At 37.4% G+C, this 22,443-nt stretch overlaps 1 protein-coding gene across 9 annotated transcripts in view; it reads right to left on the reverse strand.

The window, feature by feature from the left end:
* The window catches only part of SUPT3H (SPT3 homolog, SAGA and STAGA complex component), a 303,750-nt gene that overhangs the window by 87,750 nt on the left and 193,557 nt on the right, over window positions 1-22,443 (reverse strand). For all 9 annotated transcript variants that reach the window (XM_068936984.1, XM_009667978.2, XM_009667976.2 and 6 more), the window contains 3 exons: window positions 5,833-5,919; window positions 4,549-4,639; window positions 2,613-2,749 (listed from right to left, as the gene is read on the reverse strand). In XM_068936984.1, coding sequence (XP_068793085.1) covers window positions 2,613-2,749; window positions 4,549-4,639; window positions 5,833-5,919 — 315 coding nt within the window. The remainder of the gene's footprint in view (window positions 1-2,612; window positions 2,750-4,548; window positions 4,640-5,832; window positions 5,920-22,443) is intronic.

Genomic DNA, 22,443 nt, shown 5'->3' on the forward strand with positions numbered 1-22,443 from the left:
CAGTTGTCCAAACCAAGATAACCACACATTTCTGAGGTAATTGATACCTAAAAGGAACATTGCCTTTAGATCACAGTTCATGATTTAAGTACACTAATTCCTTAAAGAACATTGCTAGAATTTTTAACATGTCTATCATCGGATTTCCTCCAATACTTAGCATGGATTAAACATAATCTACTGCACAAAGAAAACACGATACCCTAGATTACCCTCATCCACTGATAACTCTTCCTTTAGGATTGGATCACATTTCCTACCGTCGTTGATTCTTTTCTACTCATCTCAAACGGGCAACAAAATCCAAAAGAAAACAGAGTCAAAAATATGTTAAGCATTTGGTGTAGCACATCTCAAGCAATGTTGCTTTTGTCATTTAAAAACTATTAAGAGAGAAAATTCATAGTACTGACTTCCTACCTATATACAACTTATGAAGCTCTTATTCTAAAACAAGTTGGCCTTGATTTTTTTTTTTTTTTTAACATGGAAACAGGTCAAGAGTTCACAAAATCTAATGTAAGTAGAGCAATACAGAAAAAAATTAGACCCAATACTTTTAAAAATACATATCTTATAGTTCCTGAATTAGAATCTAGTGAGAAGAAAAAAGTGCGATGAGATGAAAGTTAACTATGTGATTATGGGGGCACATTCTTTGACAGAAAAACAGAAAGTTAAATGTCTTTCTCTGAGAAAGTGGACTTTATACTTGTAGTAACTTGTGCAGTTTTTTTAGACAAAAAAAAAAACTAAAATGACAGAAGGAAGGGTAAAGAATAGCAGAAAGTAAGGTCATAGGAGATCTATTTAGAACAATGATCATATTTATTTTTGTCTATAAAAGCTCAAGGGGTATGCTTGTATAAACATAAACATAAATTTTACATAAATTAATAAATAAGTAGAAAAGAAAAGAAAAGTAATCATCCATTTCCAACCACAAAGAGTGGTTGGCAATGACTCCTCTAGGACACTGGTTCTCAGCTGGGGAGGAATGGGATTCATTCCTAATCAAATTTTTAAAGAGGAAGGATTCCTGATTAGATTTTGAACACTTTTAATGCAAGAAGGAAGGGGAAACAAGACGGGGAATGTCCCAGTTCTGAAAAGGGTCTCCAGAAAGAAGAAAACATGAGACGCACATTTAGGGAAGGATGGAAGTCTGGTTATTTCTTACTTAGAATTTTCCATGAAATCCTGAAAGTGAAATGAGAACCAAACAGGCAAATATTGAACAGATGAATGTTACCAAACGCATAAGCCACCTAATCATATCAAGCACCCACTTTCTAGCTCTGAAAGCCACCAGGTCAAGGGAGGTGATCCCCCCCCTCTACTCAGCCCTGGGGAGGTCATACCTGGAGTACTGTGTGCAGTTCTGGGCTCCCCACTACAAGAGAGACATGGAGCTCCTGGAGAGAGTCCAGCAGAGGGCTACAAAGATGATGAGGGGACTGGAGCATCTCTCCTCTGAAGAAAGGCTGAAGGAGCTGGGCATGTTCAGCCTGGAGAAGAGAAGGCTCAGGGGGTATCTGATCAATGTGTGTAAGTATGTGAAGGGAAGCTGTCAAGAGGATGGGGCCAGACTCTTCTCAGGGGTGCCCAGCGACAGGACAAGAGGCAGCGGGCAGAAACTGCAACATAGGAAGTTCCATCTGAACATGAGGAAAAACTTCTTCACTGTGAGGGTGACAGAGCCCTGGAACAGGTTGCCCAGGGAGGTGGTGGAGTCTCCTTCCCTGGAGATACTCAAAATCTGCCTGGACGCAAACCTGTGCAATGTGCTCTAGGTGACCCTGCTTGAGCAGGGGGGTTGGACTAGATGATCTCCAGAGGTCCCTTCCAACCTCAACCAGTCTGTGATTCTGTGTGTAAAGGGTATAAAAAGAGAGGACACAGGGATAATAAGGTCTATATGGCAGACTACCTATGACACAGTATCATGTGCCAATATAGCTAAACCTTAGTGAGCTAATACTGGTAGCAAAACCACATTAGTTCTACAGACTTTCATGTTAGCCTAGTTATATTGCTTCTCATCCCAAGCTTGCTGTTAAGAGTGATATGGTACTGCATTCTGTTATGTTGACATAGCTTTCATGTATATATAGATCAGAAAATAGGACTCGAAAACAAGAGGTAGAAGAGTGTATAATGAAGCATGTGGGCACAGAGTATTTTTCATTTTTTCTGTAAGCTGTGTTACATGAAAAGAAAAGAGCCATCTGTTGTCATCTACGTATGATTTTCTTAACAAGAGGAATAACAAAAAAGGAAAAAAAAGTTTTTGAAAAATGTATGTTAAATACTTTTAAATTGAATCTACTTTCTACAGGAAGGAAATACAAATACATGACAGACAGAAAGATCCATAACTACCTTTGCATGATCTTCCTTCTCAGCATGCCTGCTTAGATATCAGGAAATATTTGAGGGAACAGGAAAAATACAAAAATAAGATTCCTTTAGACCATCTGGGCAAAAGGGGAAAAAAAAAAGTAACACTGATCTAACATACAGCAAGAAAAAAGCATCAGGCCAGCATGATGTATGAAGTCTCGTACATTTTTCTCTGCTGGAGCTGGGTATCAATGAAAGAAAGGAATTACCTCCATCCGCTCTTGTTTAACATCATCAATCTCATCATCTTCAAACATGGCTAGGAGCTCTCCAGTCTGGTCAATGGAGTTGAGAAAGTCTTGAGCCAGTTTCTGCCGTTTGTTGGTGTTGTTACTGTTGAATTTGTCTACACAAGAGTGAACAAAGAACAACAAACTGAAGTTATTTGGCTATCCCACATATCAACCAACTCCGAAGAGGGGCATTGCTTAGAAGGGGAGGCACTCACAGGAAAGGCCTATTCTTGCTGTCCTCCTCAGGCAAGCTGTGATACATGTCTGAGGTGAAGTCACTGCTGGGCTGCAGCAGCAATCTAGTCTACCAGAGGCTGCAGCAAGTCATATACATCAGTACCGAGGCAAGTGGCTTGGGACACCCTCAGCTGCAAGCCCAGCAGTATTGAGAATGTCCTGCTATAGTTGTGTCTAGTGCTCATACACTCTTACTTCTCACTGAAGGAGCCACAGTGGATAGAGTTGCAGAAAATATGTGCATCTTTATAAAAACCTCACTGAGCGTAATAGAATACACGGAGGAAACACTTTCCTGAAAGCATGAGCAACATCTGAACATCCTAATTACCTACAACCTAAAGGCAAACCATACATAAAATTTAAGATGCATCTCTACTGCTCTTACTGCAGGTGATGGGCCATCCCTCAGCCAAAGCCTAAAGAACCCTGGTGAGACGATCTCTGCTGTTCTAAGGGGGAAAATAATACCTATAAAGACACTAAATCCACAAAACAAATTTAACGGCTTAATTTACTAAAGTTAAAACATGATCTTCAGTTAGCAGATGAACTCTGCTTAGGAAGCATTTCATGAGCACATAAATGACTTATGAAAAGTGTTTATTTGTTTTAAATAGTTACACGAACTCAAGCATTAAAAAAAAAAAAAAAATGAAGCTGTCAGGTAGGAAGCTATTCTGCCAGACTGCTTGCATGAAACAATACACTTTCAAGTTTTGTGAAAATAAAATGCCACAGGCAAATTAAATCTCACATGAGTTGACAAAAACGTATTCCCAAATTGACTAAGTCAAAGCAAGAAGTACACTTTTTAGGTAACATTAATACAGACAGTCAGAGGACCCAAACACACAAAATGTACTGTAAGGGAAAAAAAATTTTTTAAAGCTTCGAGAAAGGAAACAAGTTAAGAATACAAAAAGGGGCATATAGACATCGCAATGTACTGTAATAAAAATATAGTAAGATTTATATTTGCTATGATAAGTTTTAACTGTTTGTAAATGAGATGATAATTCGTCTATTGGCATAAATCACCAAAATTTTGCTGCAGTTGCATAACTTTATACCAGCAAATGATATGACACAGATTAATATCTTTTTGTAATTCAAAGAGCTTTGGGGTTTACATGCATTTGTTACAAAATCTGTAACTTGATTATGGAATGGGGAAACAAAAGTGTTTCACGCTCTTTACACTACAGATTCAAACTCTGAAATGTTGAACAACACAGAAAATAAGCCCAGGTCATATACTAGTATTAAACTACTTTAGATTACGGGTCTTAAAAATTTTTGTATAAGACCTCAAAAGGCTTTGATAATAATTTAACAAATGCTCACTCAAATGAATGCCTCCCTTGCACACAGTGGCTGCCACATTTAAATTAAACATGCTGAAATCAATTAGCCTTTTAATCAGCACCCATTTCTTAGTTCAACAAACTTCTGACATTAAACGGTTTCACTTATCATTGGGAAGGTAGAAGGAAATACTTTATCTTGAAGTAATTCAAACTGAAAAGCAGATATTTAAAACAGAACTACCATAAAGTCAATATTTTGGTGTCTAAAACTATCTAGATAAGATATTAGTAATTTCCACTGAGCTGTTCAGTGCATTTACTAAATATCAAACCTCCCCCAATTATGTTTTTTTTTCTTTTTTTACCTTCAATGAGGTCATCTTCTTCTATGCCTTTGACAATTTTAGATTTGTAGTCTCGAAAAAACATGTATTTAAGTAGCCTTCTAAGCTTCTTCTAAGAGAAAAAAAATATATTGATATCAATTAATATCATATATATAGCCATCATTTATTTAGACCAACTTTATAGCACACAAACATGCAAATGCATAACACATTATTCAGTAATTGTATCTTTTACAATGTTCAGAACTCCTTATTCCGCTGAACATCCGTACATGGATAGTTTGTCAAGCCCAGTACCAGTTCCACATTAAAAATTTTTTATTTGGGCTCCATATTACTTTGGTTGCCAACTATGAGACAGTAACGGGTTTGACTGTCAGAAAGCAGAAATTCAGAAATCGGGCTTCTTTTCGGCACTCCAAAATCATTACTTATTTTGGAAATTCAAACCTATAAATGCAAACTTCCATGATCTTTGACATCCACTGTTTTCAACATAGCTTTACTGATCACATGAGAAAGAGTAATTGCAGCTGTTTTTCCTGTGTTAAGATTGCTTTATTTTGATGTTTTTGTCATTTGGTTTCACCTATCAAATGGTGAAAGAAAAGTGAGGGGAAAAGAAAAAAGAAAAAAAAGGGGGGCATAAAGAGAAAAGAAAGATACAAGGAAAGTAAATATTGCTGATAAAAAATGGTCAACAAGTATTTTTAAATAATTTCAAAATTTGAAGAAACTGGCTTTCGGGTTCTCCTGCAAAATTCTACCATTTGCTCTACTTGCCCAGAGAAAGTAAGATCATGTCTAAATCTGGAGGTTTTCATGATATAAAGTACAGGAAGAAAATTATAAAAGAAAAGCAAGACAAGATTTACTGACAGCTTAAAAAAGGAAAATCTAATAGTCACACCTTCAAGCATCACACCTGCATCTGCACCCTGCCTAAGCAGGAGGACATCCGAATGTCTGATTTCTATAGATAGGAAGAGCTTATAGGGGATTAGGATCCATATCTATACTATTACTAAGAAATTGTTTTCAGTTCTAAGGTATATTACCCAATTTAAAGGCAGTGAAAGAAATCTACCGGTAAGTGAAGTTACTGGAGAAAATGAGAATTAATTACAATGATGTCATGCAATTATTGCTCTAGGCAAAATATAATGCAATTGCAATGCAGCTATACTTTTTAGCAAAGCCATTCATGATTATGGACCTCTTTGTTACAAGTTAAGCAAATACATTCAACGGTGATAAGCCACTTGCTACGGGAAATGTCACATTTCTGTCTTATTACTATACCTTATCTTTGCGCATTAAAAACAGGAGATCTTCAGCAGAGATGACTCGAGCTCCTCTCAGCTGGGAAACTTCAGCTGCTTGCTGCAACTACAATAAATGCATAAATTAGGATGGCTGTTTCTGTGTTAAAAATTGTATTCACTAGGTTTTTAAATAAGTTCGGGTAACATTCTGCACAGTAGCATACAGCAAAATATATCACCTTAAAAACACAAGCTGGGACTCTCCAAGGTGTCACTCAGTCTGCTCCTGTCAGCCAAAAAGTGAGCAACAATTTCACAAAAAGACTGAAACACTTTTGATAAATCTGAAGCAAAAGCTTTTTGTTTATATTTAAAATGATCATTTCTACACCGCTCTTTCCTCCTTGCGCTATGTTAGCCTTGAAAATGAACTTATAATTCTCTCGGGCAATGTAAAAATGCCAAATTCTTTCCATACCATTTTATCTGCAACTGTGGAAGGCGAGCTGTTCCCTCTCCAAATTTTTTAGAATAACAAATACTAATTTTAAAGAGCTTATCTAAGTATTTTGGGAGAGAAATTCCACCTTACTTGACTTATCATTAGTACAAACCATATCCACATGAAGACTTTGTTAGGCATATTCATATTTCATTTGAAAGAAAAGAAATTAATAGGAAACACTGATTCTATTAATAAAGCGACTGAGAAAACATCGAGTGAGCAGACCCGGCCATTCGGATACAAACGGGAGAAAGAGAGGACTCAGAGTTGCCGTCAGATGCATCGGAGGTGACCAAAGGAGCGTGAAGCAGTGAATTGTCCTCTTCTCGGTCATGACAGCCCGAGCGGCAAGGCCTCTAAAGGCCCCAAATGCCTCAAATTCTGTCGTCAAGGTAAAAATCTCTTTCGGAGGGACTAAGCACGTCAGTTTGCAACTCAGCTCCCTTTAGCAAGCGCAGTGCTGGTGACTTGAAGGAAATTAAGCTGGATTGCACACAACTCGGCGGCACAAGGCCAGAAACCAACCTTTCACAAGGAGATGCTCAGCAAGCCCCGGGGCTAACAAGGACCAACCCAACTCAATGAGGGAAGGCTACAGGATTTGCTCCTTTGTCTGTGTCACGATGACTTTTGCAACATCGTGACGATGGCATAGAGTCAGTGGGTGGAAAAGGATGCTTCCCAGCATGAAATACTCCTTTTCCTCTTGAGTCCAAACCATCCTCCAAAAGGCGAGATTTAATCATCATTTGTTGGCTCTTATCCTCGTCACTCTCTGATGGACGCACTGTATGCAAGCCCAACACAGAACAGACGATCTCAAAAAGGGAGATGTCTTAAAAAAAAAAAAATCTTGCTATTAAAACTCATACACACCTGTAACACGATCAATGAGCAGAAATTTAATTCATTTTCAAATATTGTTATATTCTCCTTTCAGAAATGCATTAAAGCACCTGAAAATAATTTAAAGAAATCCTATCCTTCACGCTCACACTAGCAATGGTTTCACTCAGTATCACTGGCTGAATAAGTGTATTATTAATCTGAGCTCCCATGCTGCTATGACTTGAAATAGGCCTATTCAGAAGTTAAAAAGATCAACAAAAACAGTAGCTGTTTCTAATATCCAAAGGGGGGTTGGGGTGGGGGGGTGGGGGAAGATTTTCGTTTTGGCAAGTGTTCAGTGGGCAAAAGATTCAGTCCATAAATCATAATACTGCGCTGCATTAATTTTTTCCACACTAATCACATGCATATAAAACATTAACTGTAGCTGGTACACACAACACAAAACGCGCTGCACGAAGAGCTTCAGATTTGCTCCTTGAAACACTCAGTTGGCCCTTCCAGTCACCGGGACCGGAGAGTCTTCAGCAATTCAGAAGGCACCGTAATACAATCTTACTTAAGAAGCTGACTTGAAAAATGTAAGAATGTGAAAAACGATAGTTCTGGTTTTTTGGCAGAAGCCAAACTGTTTCTTATCCCGATTCGTTTGAGGGCACACAAGGTACTTATATTTCTAACGCAAAATATAAAGAGTTGGATAAAAATAAATTTACCAAGAACGAGCCAATATTCATCTCTGGTGTAAATCCACTGCAGTTAATGGATTTATGCCAAGGCTGACTTTGGCCCTAGGAAGTTTATAAGTGTTACAAAAAATGATCTTACCATGGTGATAACACAACACAGCTTTTTCAAATGTATAAAACAACAGAAGTATGCAGCATGAATGTACGCCATAGCCGTCTAACATATATAGGACCATAACTATTAGACACACTCATTTTCTTACCACAAAATTCAAGTGTTTTAATTTCTGCATGCAGTTGAAAGACCTTATTTTTTCCAAATGACAAACACTCGACAGCATCATGTAAAGAAAAGACTGTGTGCAAGCTACTTACAGGACTTTCCCGATTAAATAAGGGAGATTAAGGACACTAGGCCAAATTCACGTCCCATTTGCATCTAAGTAAATCCAGAATAACAGTGTTTACTTTAGCAGAGTTATTCTGGGATAAAAATAAGATCAATATCTGGAATAATATTCTTAGTTTCTACCAAAACAATGAAAACTTTATTCGCACTTTACTTTGAATTTTGCATCTATTTTATTTTAAGTAATGAAACCACAGTATTTAATTTCTTTGGCTTAAAGAAGGCAAAATAGGAAAATAATTACTTCCTGTACAGTTATAAAATATGGATTATTTATCCATACAGACCATAATGAGTTCTGCATTGGTACACACATATTTACCTGGGAAACCAGGCTATGCTCAGGTAAATATGTATCCAAGCAATTAAAAAAAAATTACATACCACACAGCCTGGGTTGGGGGGAAGATGTATTTATAGCTTTAAAACACACATAATTGACTCATTTAAACCACAACATGGGCGCTCTGCTATAATTAGTATTATAACCAACTGTCTCATTTGACTGTCCCAGAGTTACCATTAATATGCAATGTGCCCCGATTCCTTAATTTCCGGAGCTGAAGGCCTTGTTGAGTCATTAGCGTGGCTGCGTTATAGGATGAAGGGGGATTTCAGGCAGCCGTACAACAGAAACAAACCACCTCTGAGCACCATAGCATTTATCGTTACAGAAAAATCTTTCAGCCTTAAAGTCAGTAGGTCTTTTATTTTTTGCTGCAATGGGGAGGGAGACAACAGAAAGCACCGTGGAGTTTTAGCTCATGGACAGCAGGACTCCAGATAATGTTTGTGATATTCACAGAATCACAGGACGGTTAAGGTTGGAAGGGACCTCTGGAGATCATCCAGACCAACCCCCTTGCTCAAGCAGGGCCACCTAGAGCACGTTGCCCAGGACCGAGTCCAGTGAGGTTTTGAAAGTCTCCAAGGAAGGAGACTCCACAACCTGTCTGGGCAACCTGTTCCAGGGCTCAGTCACCCAAGGGCTATGATAAACTTATTAAGGGCTATGATAACTTTTCACATCTGATGCTACAATAGCACTTATGGAATGGCAAAAGTGTAGAGACACAGCAATAATTTTGCACAATTTCTGTTCAAGATAGTCTTTCTCTGTACCAGGCACAGAATCTGAGTCAGCAGTAGTCGCAACATGCTCAGTGTTTTTTTTTCCTAAATTTTTAAATGATTACAGTCATTTAGTTCACACCAGAAAATATTTTATTTTGGATTATCTCAAAGAACAGTAAGCAATCAAAGTTACTTAGCTCCTTTAAGAAAAATACTCTAAATTTCCTAATATCAGAAAACAATATTTGAGACCTCAGAGTCTGAATATATTTTTTATTACAACTAAATTATGAACTCCTAAAAGTGAAGTTTTAATAACGGAAGTGTTGAAATGAATTTAACTATAGGAACGCAAATAGCACTGTTAATAATTAGGAGTTTATGAAAAATAAGTGTATTTTACCGTTTTTCACATTACAAAGAAGGTAGTATATACAGCAACTATATTTTAAAGTCTAAGAAGAAATGGCTGGGGAATAATATTTTAAAATGTAATCACTGGTTTAATGACTTTATGAAGTTAGCTTTCTTGGCAGGATGAACTGAAGTATGCTAACAGTCACCTTACGGCTATTTTCTTTTTGCAACTTCTGCAAATTATAGATTTGTTGAAAGGAGTATTCATTCTGCTATGACAGCAGCACAAGCTACTTCAATGATACTGTCTGCTTTTTTTCCGTAGTTATTTTTTCTTCCACTACCTCCAAAGTCAACAATCACTGATACTTCTTCTACAAAAATGTCTTGATGGACAAACAGACAAAAAGCTGGAAAACAAACATGCTACGTTGTGACATAATCACTCCAGTTAAACTGTATAACGGAGCTGAAATGGTAATGTTTGCATGCCTTTAAACTGCTGAGAGCCAAGAATAATGCTTCAAGAGCTACGATTTTGTTTTTATTAGAGAGGAAAATTAGATCATAGTTCACCTGGCTGAAACTTTTTTTTTTTTTTTGAGGCAGGAAGGTTGTTTTGTTATTACATATGCATTAAAGTTTCCCAATTTCTCATCTTTTCTATTTCAAAAGTATGCATCTATTAAAATATGCCAACAGACTATTCTGAATTTAGAGACAGTGCCACAAATTCATTCTGAACAGAACACCCCAATACATTTCTGAAGGCAATTAAACGTGAGAGGTAAACATAAGTTTTCATTTAAATCCTTCCATGTACCATCTTACACGCTACTAAAGCTGACGCCTGAGGTTCTAGTTCTAACACTCACAGGAAAATGCAAAATTTGTTTCTACAAGTTAGCCTTACACAGCTAGACTGTCCTGAGAGAATAATTACATTATGTAGTCTATCAGAGCATGCTAATAGGTAATGATTTAGGACCACCCCACATGGGTTAAACAACACGAATAAATCTCCAAAAGCTGTCTAAAATATAAAACTTTCATCTGCAAATTAAAAGACGACGAATTTTGCCATTATTTGGCAACTGTTTTCAAATCTAAATACATTTTATTGAAGAGCATTTAATGCATCACTGGGTGGTCACATGTGACCCAGAGAAGATAAACCTCTGCATCCCATTTGAAGGCTTTTGTAGAGCAATTTTTTGCTTGACAAATATTGAGTTTCAGAACATGCAGATAGCTCAGTTCATATGCTATGGCCATTCAGGCCTCGGAGTTCACCGAGAACCTGTTTTCAACTACGTCACTTGTTATGTTTGTTTCTTCAAAAAAATTTACTCTTTAATATCTGAAGACAGATCAAGTACTTCATTCTGCCTTCTGGCAGGTGGCAACGCCTTTGGTTCCCGCAGTTCAGCCAGACTTAAGAGCTGTGATTTGGATAGAGATTCTGCAGCCAGTAATAAATATCTGGAGAAGAATCATCTTCAGCAATAAACGGGTTTTAATTTTTTTTTCCTTTGGAAGCATAAAGAGAACACCTACAGGCCCAATACACAATGGTGGCTTTGGCAGAGGTGACAAGCAGTCAATATAAATTAGAAAAAAATCAGATTACTCTAACAAACAGTGAAGAAAGTAGCCTTTTCTTTGGCTGCTTTCAAACTAGAACTGTGTAAAAAGATGAAGAAAATATATTTCATTATTATACCCTTTTCTTTCAATTGAATATTTGGTAAAATTTTGGGCACAATATTTCTTCATTCTACTGACAACTTACATACTTCTTTGATTATATAAAGATTTTTTTTTTTTTTAAAAGTAACACTGACAGTTCAACTGCAGTAGGAGAAAGGCAATAGAATAAGGTACACACTTACGTGGAGTGAAAATAGCAGGAGCAGAGCACCCTGCAACATGTTTCAGCTGATGCTCTTCATGTTTTAAGTAAGATCCTTCTAAATATATATATATATATATATATATATATACACACACACACACACACACACACATATATATTTTACAAAGAGATCAGAAACATGTTCACAGCCTTTAGAAAACTACATGGAGTCAGTCTGGGTAATGGAAGGGGCACAGAGGAAAATGCAGTCGCTCCTGGAGCTTACTTTGGGTTTAGAGGGAATTCCATCCTGCTGGACATCGCAGCAGTTGGAAGGGGAAAGCTGTCATAAAGACTGATGTGATAAAATTGAAAATTACCAATTTTACGTTAAAATATACACCATTTCTATTCAGTTGCATTTATGCATTGTTTTGAATAGGCTAGGCTGTACTTGACCATCCAAGATATCTGCAGCCTGTACCTTAAGCAAACCTGTGAAAACACATCTCAGTCTACTAGATTCCCAGGCTGTAATGATGCATGAGGTTATTCTGCCACAGGTGCAGAAATGTCATATATCCGCAAGTTTATCAAGCTCCCTCTGGACTGATGCTCTGCCATTAGGCACGCCAGGCACTCCCCAATTTAGTATACCCTGCATCTCCATCTAGGTTGCTGATGAAGAGGTTGAAATATATGGGCCTCAGCATCACCTCCCAGGGTACCTCCACTTATTATGAGTGTCTAAGAGGCTTAAGTGTTGCTCCACGGAAGAAGGAGAGGAAAAAATTACATGAAAACCATTTCTCAAGTGTGGAAAAATTCCATTATCACAACTCAATCCCCATGTTTGTTCAGTTCCTCGGATATGGCGTACTAACTCCTGCAGTTCGGTAGGCAGGAGAACGGCAAGCGCTCCGCAAGCTGTGATTATAGGGAAGCTGAATCTTCATCCTCTCCCCCACCCCCGCTTTTTGTTATTTATTTTTTTTTTTTTGCTTTTTAGCAAATATGATCACAGCTGAGCCCTACATTCGTCGACACTCAACCATTTTATTTGAACTACAAACAGGCATACTTATTAGAAAAATTGTAACATTTTTAAAGCCTAGCTTCCTAGGTTCTCCTACTGATCGTGGAGATTTGCATCTAACAGAGACTGTAAGTTTCTTTTAAATTATATTGAGTAGATTAAATAATGGAAATAAATTGCCAATTAAATGGTGAAATTAATACTGCTATTTTGCAGAAGTTGAGCTTTAAATCAAAGTCTGATTTTTTTTTAAGTTTTTTTTTTCCAAATAATTTACGCTCAGCTTCTCAAATCAGATCTTGCTGTTATTTTTTCTATCAAATAGGGAAAAGAATTTAATGTATGGACGAACAATAACTACATTTCAACTTAAGCTTCAGGTATGACTTTTTCCTATTTTTCCTTCTTTCATTTCTAATTCCCAAAATCAACATTTTGGGCTAACGTTTTACACCTATGATTCTTCTACTCCCCGTGAAACAAAAGAGCGCCTATTGCACACTTGATGTTTCAAGATGGTGATACTTAACCAAAGTAAGTGAAACGATCCCAACAACAGCAAAACTATAAAGCTTTTAAATGCAGAAAAATATTCAGAACGAGTTCAGTTTCAATCTGGTCACACTATTCAGCGGCTACACAGACGTTACTAATTCAGGATCTTGTTTAGAGCTGAGGGCTGCCATTGCTGATGCCCTCTCCCACTGCTATGATGACAACAGCAGGCAAGAAAACAGATGAACTTAGATATGCCTACGCTATTTCTTACTATTACAGGGGAGACAAAATAAGTTTGCAAACTATCCAAGCGGGAATGATGCAGTGGCGTTCTCCAGAATGAGCTGAAGAGCTGCAAAAAAAGTTTTGTGAAGTAAGAACTTTGCATATTTCAAGGATGTGTAAATTAATAAAAACCTGAAAAATTATCATGGTCAAAAGCACTCCAAACTCTTAAAAAAAAAAAAAATTATTATTTCTGATGACGATAGTAAAGGCTGAGGCTATTCGCAGCACTGATACCTTCTAAATACCGTGGTAAATATTGCGAACCCAGTGAAAATCAGTGAGAGCAAATTTCCCTGTATCTACACTATACAAATGCTGTGTTTTCGAGGAAGTTATATTAAAGTGTACTGCATTTGGATTCAGATTTCCATAACTAAATGTTTTATGTTTTACAGCAGCATCACTATAGCTACTCCAAGTTGCAAATCTCAGCTACATGCATCACTTCTATCTAAGGGATGTTCCAAAGCCCTTTTGCTATTACATCATTATTTTTAAAAAATAAGAATGTGAAATCTCTTCAGTAATAAATGCATTCCCCCTTCCTTTAGGAAAACAAAACAACAACAAACAATTAAAATTTACCCTTCTGCAGAACTGAAAAGGTTATTTCTTTTCCAACATTCTGTTAACTCAGATTTATTTCCTCTGCACCATATATTTCTACTTCTTTTCTTTCTCCACTATTACTGCGGCACGCAAACCAGCAGAGGTTTACATTATACCACAGCTTCCCGTCCTTTGGTTTCAAATCCCAAAACAAACCACCATCCAGGATAATTGTTACACAGTTGCTAATTCTGCCAGTAGGAAAAAAAACATTCTGCATTGATGGAGACACCACCTAATGTAAATAGGTTTCTTTCTCCCATTGTTGCAGAAACACGTCTTTAAATTAGACACCCTTATACTGCTCACATCGGAAAATAATCATAGGCTTGTACGAGTTTCACCAAGACACTAAATAAACACTCTTCCTTCCCCTATGACAGCAAATTGGAATCAGGCTTCACAGTTTGTCATAGGGAAAATAAGACATGTTTACCTTTTCCAAGCATAGAGATAAAGTGATTTTAGAGCGGGCTTGAGGCTAAAGAAAGAACAGCAGGGCAAGTACTACTAAGAAGAGCTGGGCAACCATCCGTGCACTGAAGGGAGACATGACTTTGATCTTCTGGCTGAACTGACACCAAAGTCATTAAAAAAAAAAATCTCTTCAAACACCTCAAAATGAAGACCAAAACCATACTTAAAAAAAACATCTTGTCAAGGACATAACCAAGACATTGCTTTGCAAATTCGGATTAGCTGACAGAAGGTGAGGGCAAAAATAAGGATTCAGTTTCAATCAAAAATACAAAACGGCTTCAAAATGGGCTCCATTAGAAAGCTCCCAGATTATCCACAGCCCCAAAGAGATACGCCACCCAATTTGTACCTCGTAATCCTGTGCTGCTGGTGGAAGACCTTATAAATTAAAAGCTTTTACCTGAAAGGATTCACATTCTTTCTGCTTGTTTATCCTCTCATTTGCCCAAAGCGCAAGTTACCACCAAATGGGACCTTCTGAGCTTGAGCAGCGACTCCAACCAAGCGTTGGGATCACTTGTATTAAACAGTGAGACACATAATACATGCAAGTGCCTCCTGGTTTAAATGGTTTTGGATGGTAGACAAACCATATTGGTGTCTAGGCTTAAGATAAATTCTGTGTGAAATATAACTTAGACCGACTGGCAAATGTACATCTTGCAGATATAAGCCTCACAGAGCAGCAGGCTGCCAGCTGGATGAAAAGCCCACTGTCCACAAATTATCAATAAAAGGAAAAAATATTAGAGAAAAAAAAGAGGGAAAAACATTTCGATTTCATACTTTTTTCAACCACAATATATGTTTGGAGTATTCATTATGACCCTAGAGAAAGTCTCAATCTCTTTCATAATCTTTAATTTTAGGGAAATCATTTGCCAAGGGGTACAAGGTATAATCGGAATATGTAATAAAATACAAATGAGAAACAGGAAAATCTGTCAGGAAATCTCTCTCCAGTTCATTTCAAAATTGCTTCAAAATACCAAATGTAGAGCACCTTTCTTTCAAGAATCTTCCAATCCACTAAAAAATTTGGCAAGAATTGGAAAGAAAAATAGAGGGAAATTTACAAAAATACTCATCTTGGTCCCAGGTAGATCCATCTTCATGAAAAAATGAGCAGGGAGAAAGTCCCACTTTTTGTATGTACATGTCTGTGTTGGTTTGCTGTATTATCTTTTTTAATTATGTGAATTATAATTCTAAGCTTCAGAAAATACACAGTAAATTGTACAGATGATAGCATGAACATAACAGATTTTCTCTTGGGAAGATGAAAGCAAGAAACAAGTTAGGAGAGAGTTGTTGCTCAGAGGAAGAAAAGAAAGAAACATGAAGCAGCATAAATGTGAAATCTGAACACCAGATATTTGTGTCTGAAAAACTGCACTGATTTCCTAACTCTTACTTAATGTTCATTCTTTAATTAACATTTATTTCCCAAGGACATAAGTTTGAGAAGGCTGTTTCACATTACTTTAGCACCAAGAGAAAGAATCGCTTTTAAGCCTTGAAAAGGCTGGGGGAAAAAAAAATAAACATGCCTTCTGAATATAATTTCCTCTTTATTGCTACTGCAAAGTTATGAAATGAAATCTATTATTTAATTACATTGGATCAAGCAACAGGAAGAGAAGGGAGTGTGTGAGTCACAACATCTCTGTAAGAATAAATTACTACGCTTCCTCTTGGTTAAAGACAGTTTTAATGCATGGACTGAAACTGTCCAAATGGTTAAAATCAAACTACTGGGAGGTATGAAGACCTTCCTCGCTAACAAAAAGACCTATAAAACGCACTCTGTCATTCTTAACAGAAACACTGGTAACAGTGGGGGCAGGGGGAAGAGGGGAACTTCGCAAAGTTTCTGCCAGCACATATTTTCAATAGCTTGAAAACTATTTTATTTATTCAGATTTTCCCCAGAATTTGAAGATAGTTTTAAAACTATCTAACAGCTTCTGGGCTTGCTTTGTTTTCTATTTTTCATGCTTTGCATTGAAGATTTTTAGATAATCTATTATGAAAATTCCAAAATCTATCTGCTCTTACAACTAAAATTTTATTAGCCATAAGGGATTTCCCTTAGCTATGCTTCAGTAATGTTTACTAGATCTTTCAAATTGAATGCAACTGTTGGAAAAGTTAAAGTACTTTATACTTTAAGTACTTCAAAGTACTTTATACTTTAAGTATGTTCTTGGCATAAGAAAAATAGGAGGGCTTTAAACTGTAGTGAAAAGATAAACTGAATTCTAAAATGTCAGATCAGATAATCTGGCAACTGGTATGGACTCCACGACTGAGATGTGAATGAGCTATGTTCCTTTATATAACTTAAATTTATATTGACTTCTGAGAGGCTGCTCTAAAATGACCTTACAAGGAAGTGCATTCTTTTCTCAAAACTAGAATTCACTAGGTTATGATGGCATTTCATAGATAATTAGATATTTGAAGAACAATGGAAAATATCTTTAAAGTTGTTCAAGGAAAGCCTTTCCTAAGCCAGAGTGCAGTATGGGAGAAAGCAATTCTTTAAAAAAGAAAATCTATCCAGGAGGCAAAGTAGACTGACTTCATAGATCCATCAGAAATTAGAAATGACCTCTCAAGACTGAAGGACAAATGACATGAAGGATGAGGATAAACCATGAAGTTTTTGGATGAAGGATGCAGAGAGGTTTTGATATGGATAAAGTAAAAAAGACAGAAAAATACTGTTTGCATAAATTCTCTAGATTAAAGATGTTCAAAGTGTCATCTGAGGACTGCATTCAGTCCATGGTCTACTTCTAAACTTCTAAAGCAGTCTGTGAAAGATGACTTAAAAAAAAAAAAAAAAAAAAAAAAAGAGCAAGCCATTCAGCCATGTGATGTCTCCCAGGACTGAGCAGAACTGCACAATTTCTGTATTTTTAAAGAGCTCTCTGATCTTCAAAAGAAAATTGTAGGAGGCTACTTATCCCTGAGGAATAAAAGTCACTGTCTACACTTAACCTACTGAACGCAAGAAAACTGAATGCAAGAAAATATATGAAGAATCTTGTCATACATGGCTTCATCTTCTTATTCTTCTCCTGAAACTTAAGTTATTGGCTACGTTCAGATGCCAATTGGCTATGCGGACAGCTGGTCTGATTCAGTGAAAAGTTTTATACGTAACCTAGCAATGCTAGCGTCATAATTAAAACTTGCACAGTCTCAAAATGGCTATGAACCAGAAAGGTTTTGGCAGTCAAGAAGTCCAGAGTCAATCCAACAAACTGTCGACTGAATGAGCAGAAAGCTTGATCAAATCAAGGGAATAAGAGATTCATGTCCAGAGACGTAAGTACTCTGTTTTCTGCAAAAGTATCTGGAAACGGGCAACAGGTGCAAGGCTTGGACCTACATACATCTATTAGGGGAAGATATATAACGTCCCCTGCTCTAAGAAGATCTCTGCTGTGGGAATTTGGCTGTAGAATCCTGTAATTAAATGCAGCTCCAATGAAACTGCTCGTTTGTTAAGTTACTAATGCTGAGCCCAAAGCCAGGATGTGCATTACGGGTACCAGAGGAGACAGAAAAGGACAACGTCAATGATGCCAACGGTGAGGAGGAAAACTAGCGCTTCCAGCATTTATCATTGTTCTCTGGCAGCCACAAAGGAAGGTGAGAGCCCTACAGTCCGAGCTACATACAAATTTCACCAAGATCTTCAAGGGGGCAGGGAGAGGATCTTGGGGCAAAAAGGAGAGAACGGAGAGAAATATCTTGATTTACTCCTGGAAAAATACACTGAGGACAAGCATCTGAGCACCAAGATTTTGACTAAGGTAAGGACTAAACCCTAACAGAATCACCCAGCTTCAGATTGCTCAGCTCCTGTACCACAGATTTCTTCATGAGGAAACCTTAACATCGCTGCCTGTTAAAAAGTCTGCAAAAGGATATAGGTTTGGTGCAGGGCTTTCTATTTATCAGAGGCATCCTCTGTAGCATAATGCAAATTGCAAGTTGCAAATGGGGAAAATTGTCTAATGCTCCTGTATTGCTAAGGTACAACTGATGAAATACTAATAGAAAAATCAAAAAAGCACCAACACATATATGGAAAAGTACCTGTATTGTTAGAAAATAACGAACAATAAAGTGGGTCCATTTCTATCCTGTATTTATAAGAAAGTGAACTAAAATATCAGTCGTAAACTGATCACTGTTTAGCGTCCAAGACTGAAAACAAGAGCGTGAGCAAAAGGAATACAGATAATAGAAAGGTGAAAAGCAATCTCTGCTCTCAGAATGACTGAAAGCATTTCTATCCACTCTGGGAATGTATATGTCAGCTCCATAAAAGCAAGGAAAGTGGATGCTGAAGTTCTTGTGAAGCCAAGTATGTTAGTCATGCCAATAGGAAAGATTTTATCTTGGAGATGCATGCAGAAAGAACGTGCAAAAATCTGAAAAGGCGTGACGTTGAGCACAGTTTCATCAAAATCCTGCAGAAAATTCATGGGGAATAAGGACACTTTTCTAAAAGACATGAGAAAAGAGTACAAGATGAAGAAAAGATGCAAGGGTGGGCAAGATTTACAAAGGAAGACATTTAATTATTGAAGGGATTTAACAGGGCAAGAAACTAGAGGATAGGATTACTAATAATAATACATAAATTAACACAGATAACTCCCTTTTTGGGTTGCTTTTAAGGTCGATTTCTTCCCTGTGAAAAAGCTAGGTTACCTAAGTGAATTTGACATTTTGTTCCCTAGACAGTGACATCTGTTCTACAGTCACTGTACAAATAGGTAAAATGAAGCATAGCATTACTCGCTGCACGTGGGCAAAGACAGGAGCAGGAATAAGCATCCTCCATTTGCCTTCCTCACCACCAAACAGCAATAGTCCTTCACTACTAACAACTCTTCTTCTTTAATGAAAGGAAAAAGTGCAAAATAAAGCAGAACTCTAAACAAAACTTTTCTGAGATTTTGGTATCTAAGCCGGTGCATACTCCTCAACAAAAACTGTAAATAAGTCTCAGTGCCTAACGCTGCGAAATGGAGAAGTGATTTAGCAGACGTGCAACCATAAAAACTGTGTCGAATATATTTCTCTTCTAATTTAGAGTAAGTGGATCAGCCTTATATCATATATAAACATAATTCTCAGTGACATTTAAACCAAAAACCAAATAAACATTTAAACTAAAAACTTGCAAACCTCTATAGAGATTTACAAACAATATCAGTCATTTTAATATAAAGCAAAGAGACACGAGCATAAACAATGTCAACACAGTCACTAGTTTTCAGCCTAGAACCTGGACCTGGAGTAAATGTAAATCCTCACGTTCCCAAAAAAATCACTTTTCAGTGATTCAGTGGCATCCTGAGAAGGAACAGGCTCTGTGCACGCAGGAAAGCCCCACTATTAGAAGTCAAGCACCGCAGGAATAAAGAACCACCAAAAGTAAAGCTTAATTAACTTTGCAAGTTAAATTAAAACCCACAGCAAAGGAATCTTCAGACATAAAATAGAATGAAGAAAGAGAAAGCAAAAACTCTGTGCAAAATAGTATAAAGATGAAAAATCTAAAACGGGTCCAGAAAAGGACTGTCTCCAAGCATTCAAAAGAACTGTGATGTTGACCATGGGAGCAAACATAAGGCTACCTAAGGCTTGAGGGATATGGAAACAAATTATTTGTACTGAACGGAAGTAAAATTCAAAGATTTTAATGAACTCCAGTCATCACCACTGGATACCTCTGAATTCTGAATGAATTGTAAATGAAACTGAAAGTCTGCTGGCATTAATATTCAAATCAATCAGCTAAGTTTTAGGAGGCTAAAGTGATCAAAGAGGTATAGGCTGCTGTCTACAATTACTCAAAGGGCAGCCAGAAAGATGACAGAGGCAAATTCTTTTTGATAGTGTCAAATGATAAAATGAGGGACAACAACCATAACGTGCGATTTGGAAGGTTCACGTAGGATGTTAAGAAAACATCTTCTGCTGGGAAGATAATGCAGCACTGCAGCAGGTAACCAAGAGAGGCTCTGAAAAATTCATCCTTAAGAGTTTTCAAAGACTGAGTTGGCCAGATCTAGTATTGGTGACAGGCCCTCTTTGAGTGGGAGGTTGGACTAAACATCTCTAGAGGTCCCTTCCAACCAACAGTGCCGCAAATCTACGAGCCCTATGTTCACTGATGATGCTCACTCAAGAAAATGGCAGTGCCCTAAAGAAACTTGTATGAATTTAGGAAACAGAGTTCAGACAGTGGATCTAGAAGAATTTGATAACTTTGAGGATTGATCTAATAAAATGGGATGAAAATCCAAATCAGTACAAAATAAAGGTTTTACAGATTTGTTAGAATTATCACAGAATCACAGAACTGTTGAGTTTGGAAGGCACCTCTGGAGATCGTCTAGTCCAAACCCCTGCTCAAAGAAGGGTCAACTTAAGCAGATTGCTCAGGGACTTGTCCAGTTAGGTGTTCTATATCTTCAAGGATGGAGACTCAAGAACCTTTCTAGGTAACCTGTTCCTGTGTTGACTACTCTCATAGTAATGGTTTTTTTCTGTTATTATTATTCTCCTCCCTTTCAGTTTAGAATTCATCAGTTAAACATTACTGAAGAAAAAAATAATCCTTTACTAGTCACTCACAGCATGGCTATTTGTCCCCAGCAAGATGAAGCCACGGAAGAGGTAAATGCAATCCTCAAGATAAGGAAAGAAAACGTTCTTAAAGGCATTGACAAAAATCTTATTTTCAAGAACTCTAACTGACATGTATGCAGAGAAGTATTATCAGAATGATAAAAGCTTGCATGTTTACTCAGCATCCCAAATCCTATCCATGGTCACTGGGCCCAGTGTTTAGTTCTGCGTTCAGGATATACTGCCATATTTTTAATACACTTGCACGACTTTCCATATGCCTCTGGGCATTTGTGTGTGAAGGGGCCCATTTTAGCAAGTAACCTAGATTACTATGACCGCCCCCACTCTTCAGTTTTGCTGCCCTAGCCAGCATCTTCATTCTTTACCACTGCATCTGTCTTCCTGGTATCCAGAAATTCTAATAAACTGCACTCAAACATTTACTCTCAGAATAGCTAAGATCTAATATTGACATACACCTATTTGACTTTTTTTTTTTTTTTAACTGATCCGAAATGCCTTTTAGGAAATACTTACTATATGATTAATGGTTTATTGCTACATTACGAAATTACCTATTTTACTCTAATGAGTAAATTCATCAAAATTGGCCATAAGTACATTGTGTATGTTTGACTGTGTCTTTCCCCGGGTGTTTTTTTGTATTCTTACTGACTTTTTGAACAAATAAAATTGTTTACCTCTGTTTGTATAGGTTCCAGCACAGCAGTCCTCCTCCCCTCCAGTTCATTTAGGGTCCCCTATCTACTACCGAAACAAAATTTAAAAATCATATCTAAAACAGTAAAGCAGAAGTGCAACAACCCAGTCCTCAGGACTTTGCAAAAGACTGAGAGATGTACTCTCTGCTGAAGACCACAGTAAACCTCACCACATCTTTGAGCTGCTGCTACAACCTTCCTCAACCTGGCAAGTCAGCTGCAACCAGTTCCCCAATGTCTACAGCCACAAGAAAGAGCCTACAACAGCATGCTAATAAGGAATAAAAGAAACAAGGGCACCTCCTTCACACCAGCAGTCCCACTGTGCACTGAACAAGAGGTAGGATGAGATGGAATTTGCTAACTCCTTCAGTAGGAATAAATAAATGCATAAAAATAACGGGTCCATTTGCAGCAAGCAATCTTGACTGATGAATGGCAGTTGTGTGTAAAACAAGTTGAGCAAGGCTACTGGGGCTGGGGTTTCTTTTGATACGACTTGAATGAAAATCAGCTTTCTATGACGGTGTAAGTATTCCCAGAGTAGATTCCTTAATTATTTGCAGCCTTGGTTCATTCAGATAAATAGGCTGCGCTCATATATGTTTGAG

This window comes from Struthio camelus, chromosome 3 (assembly GCF_040807025.1).
Source record: "Struthio camelus isolate bStrCam1 chromosome 3, bStrCam1.hap1, whole genome shotgun sequence".
Lineage (NCBI taxonomy): Eukaryota > Metazoa > Chordata > Aves > Struthioniformes > Struthionidae > Struthio > Struthio camelus.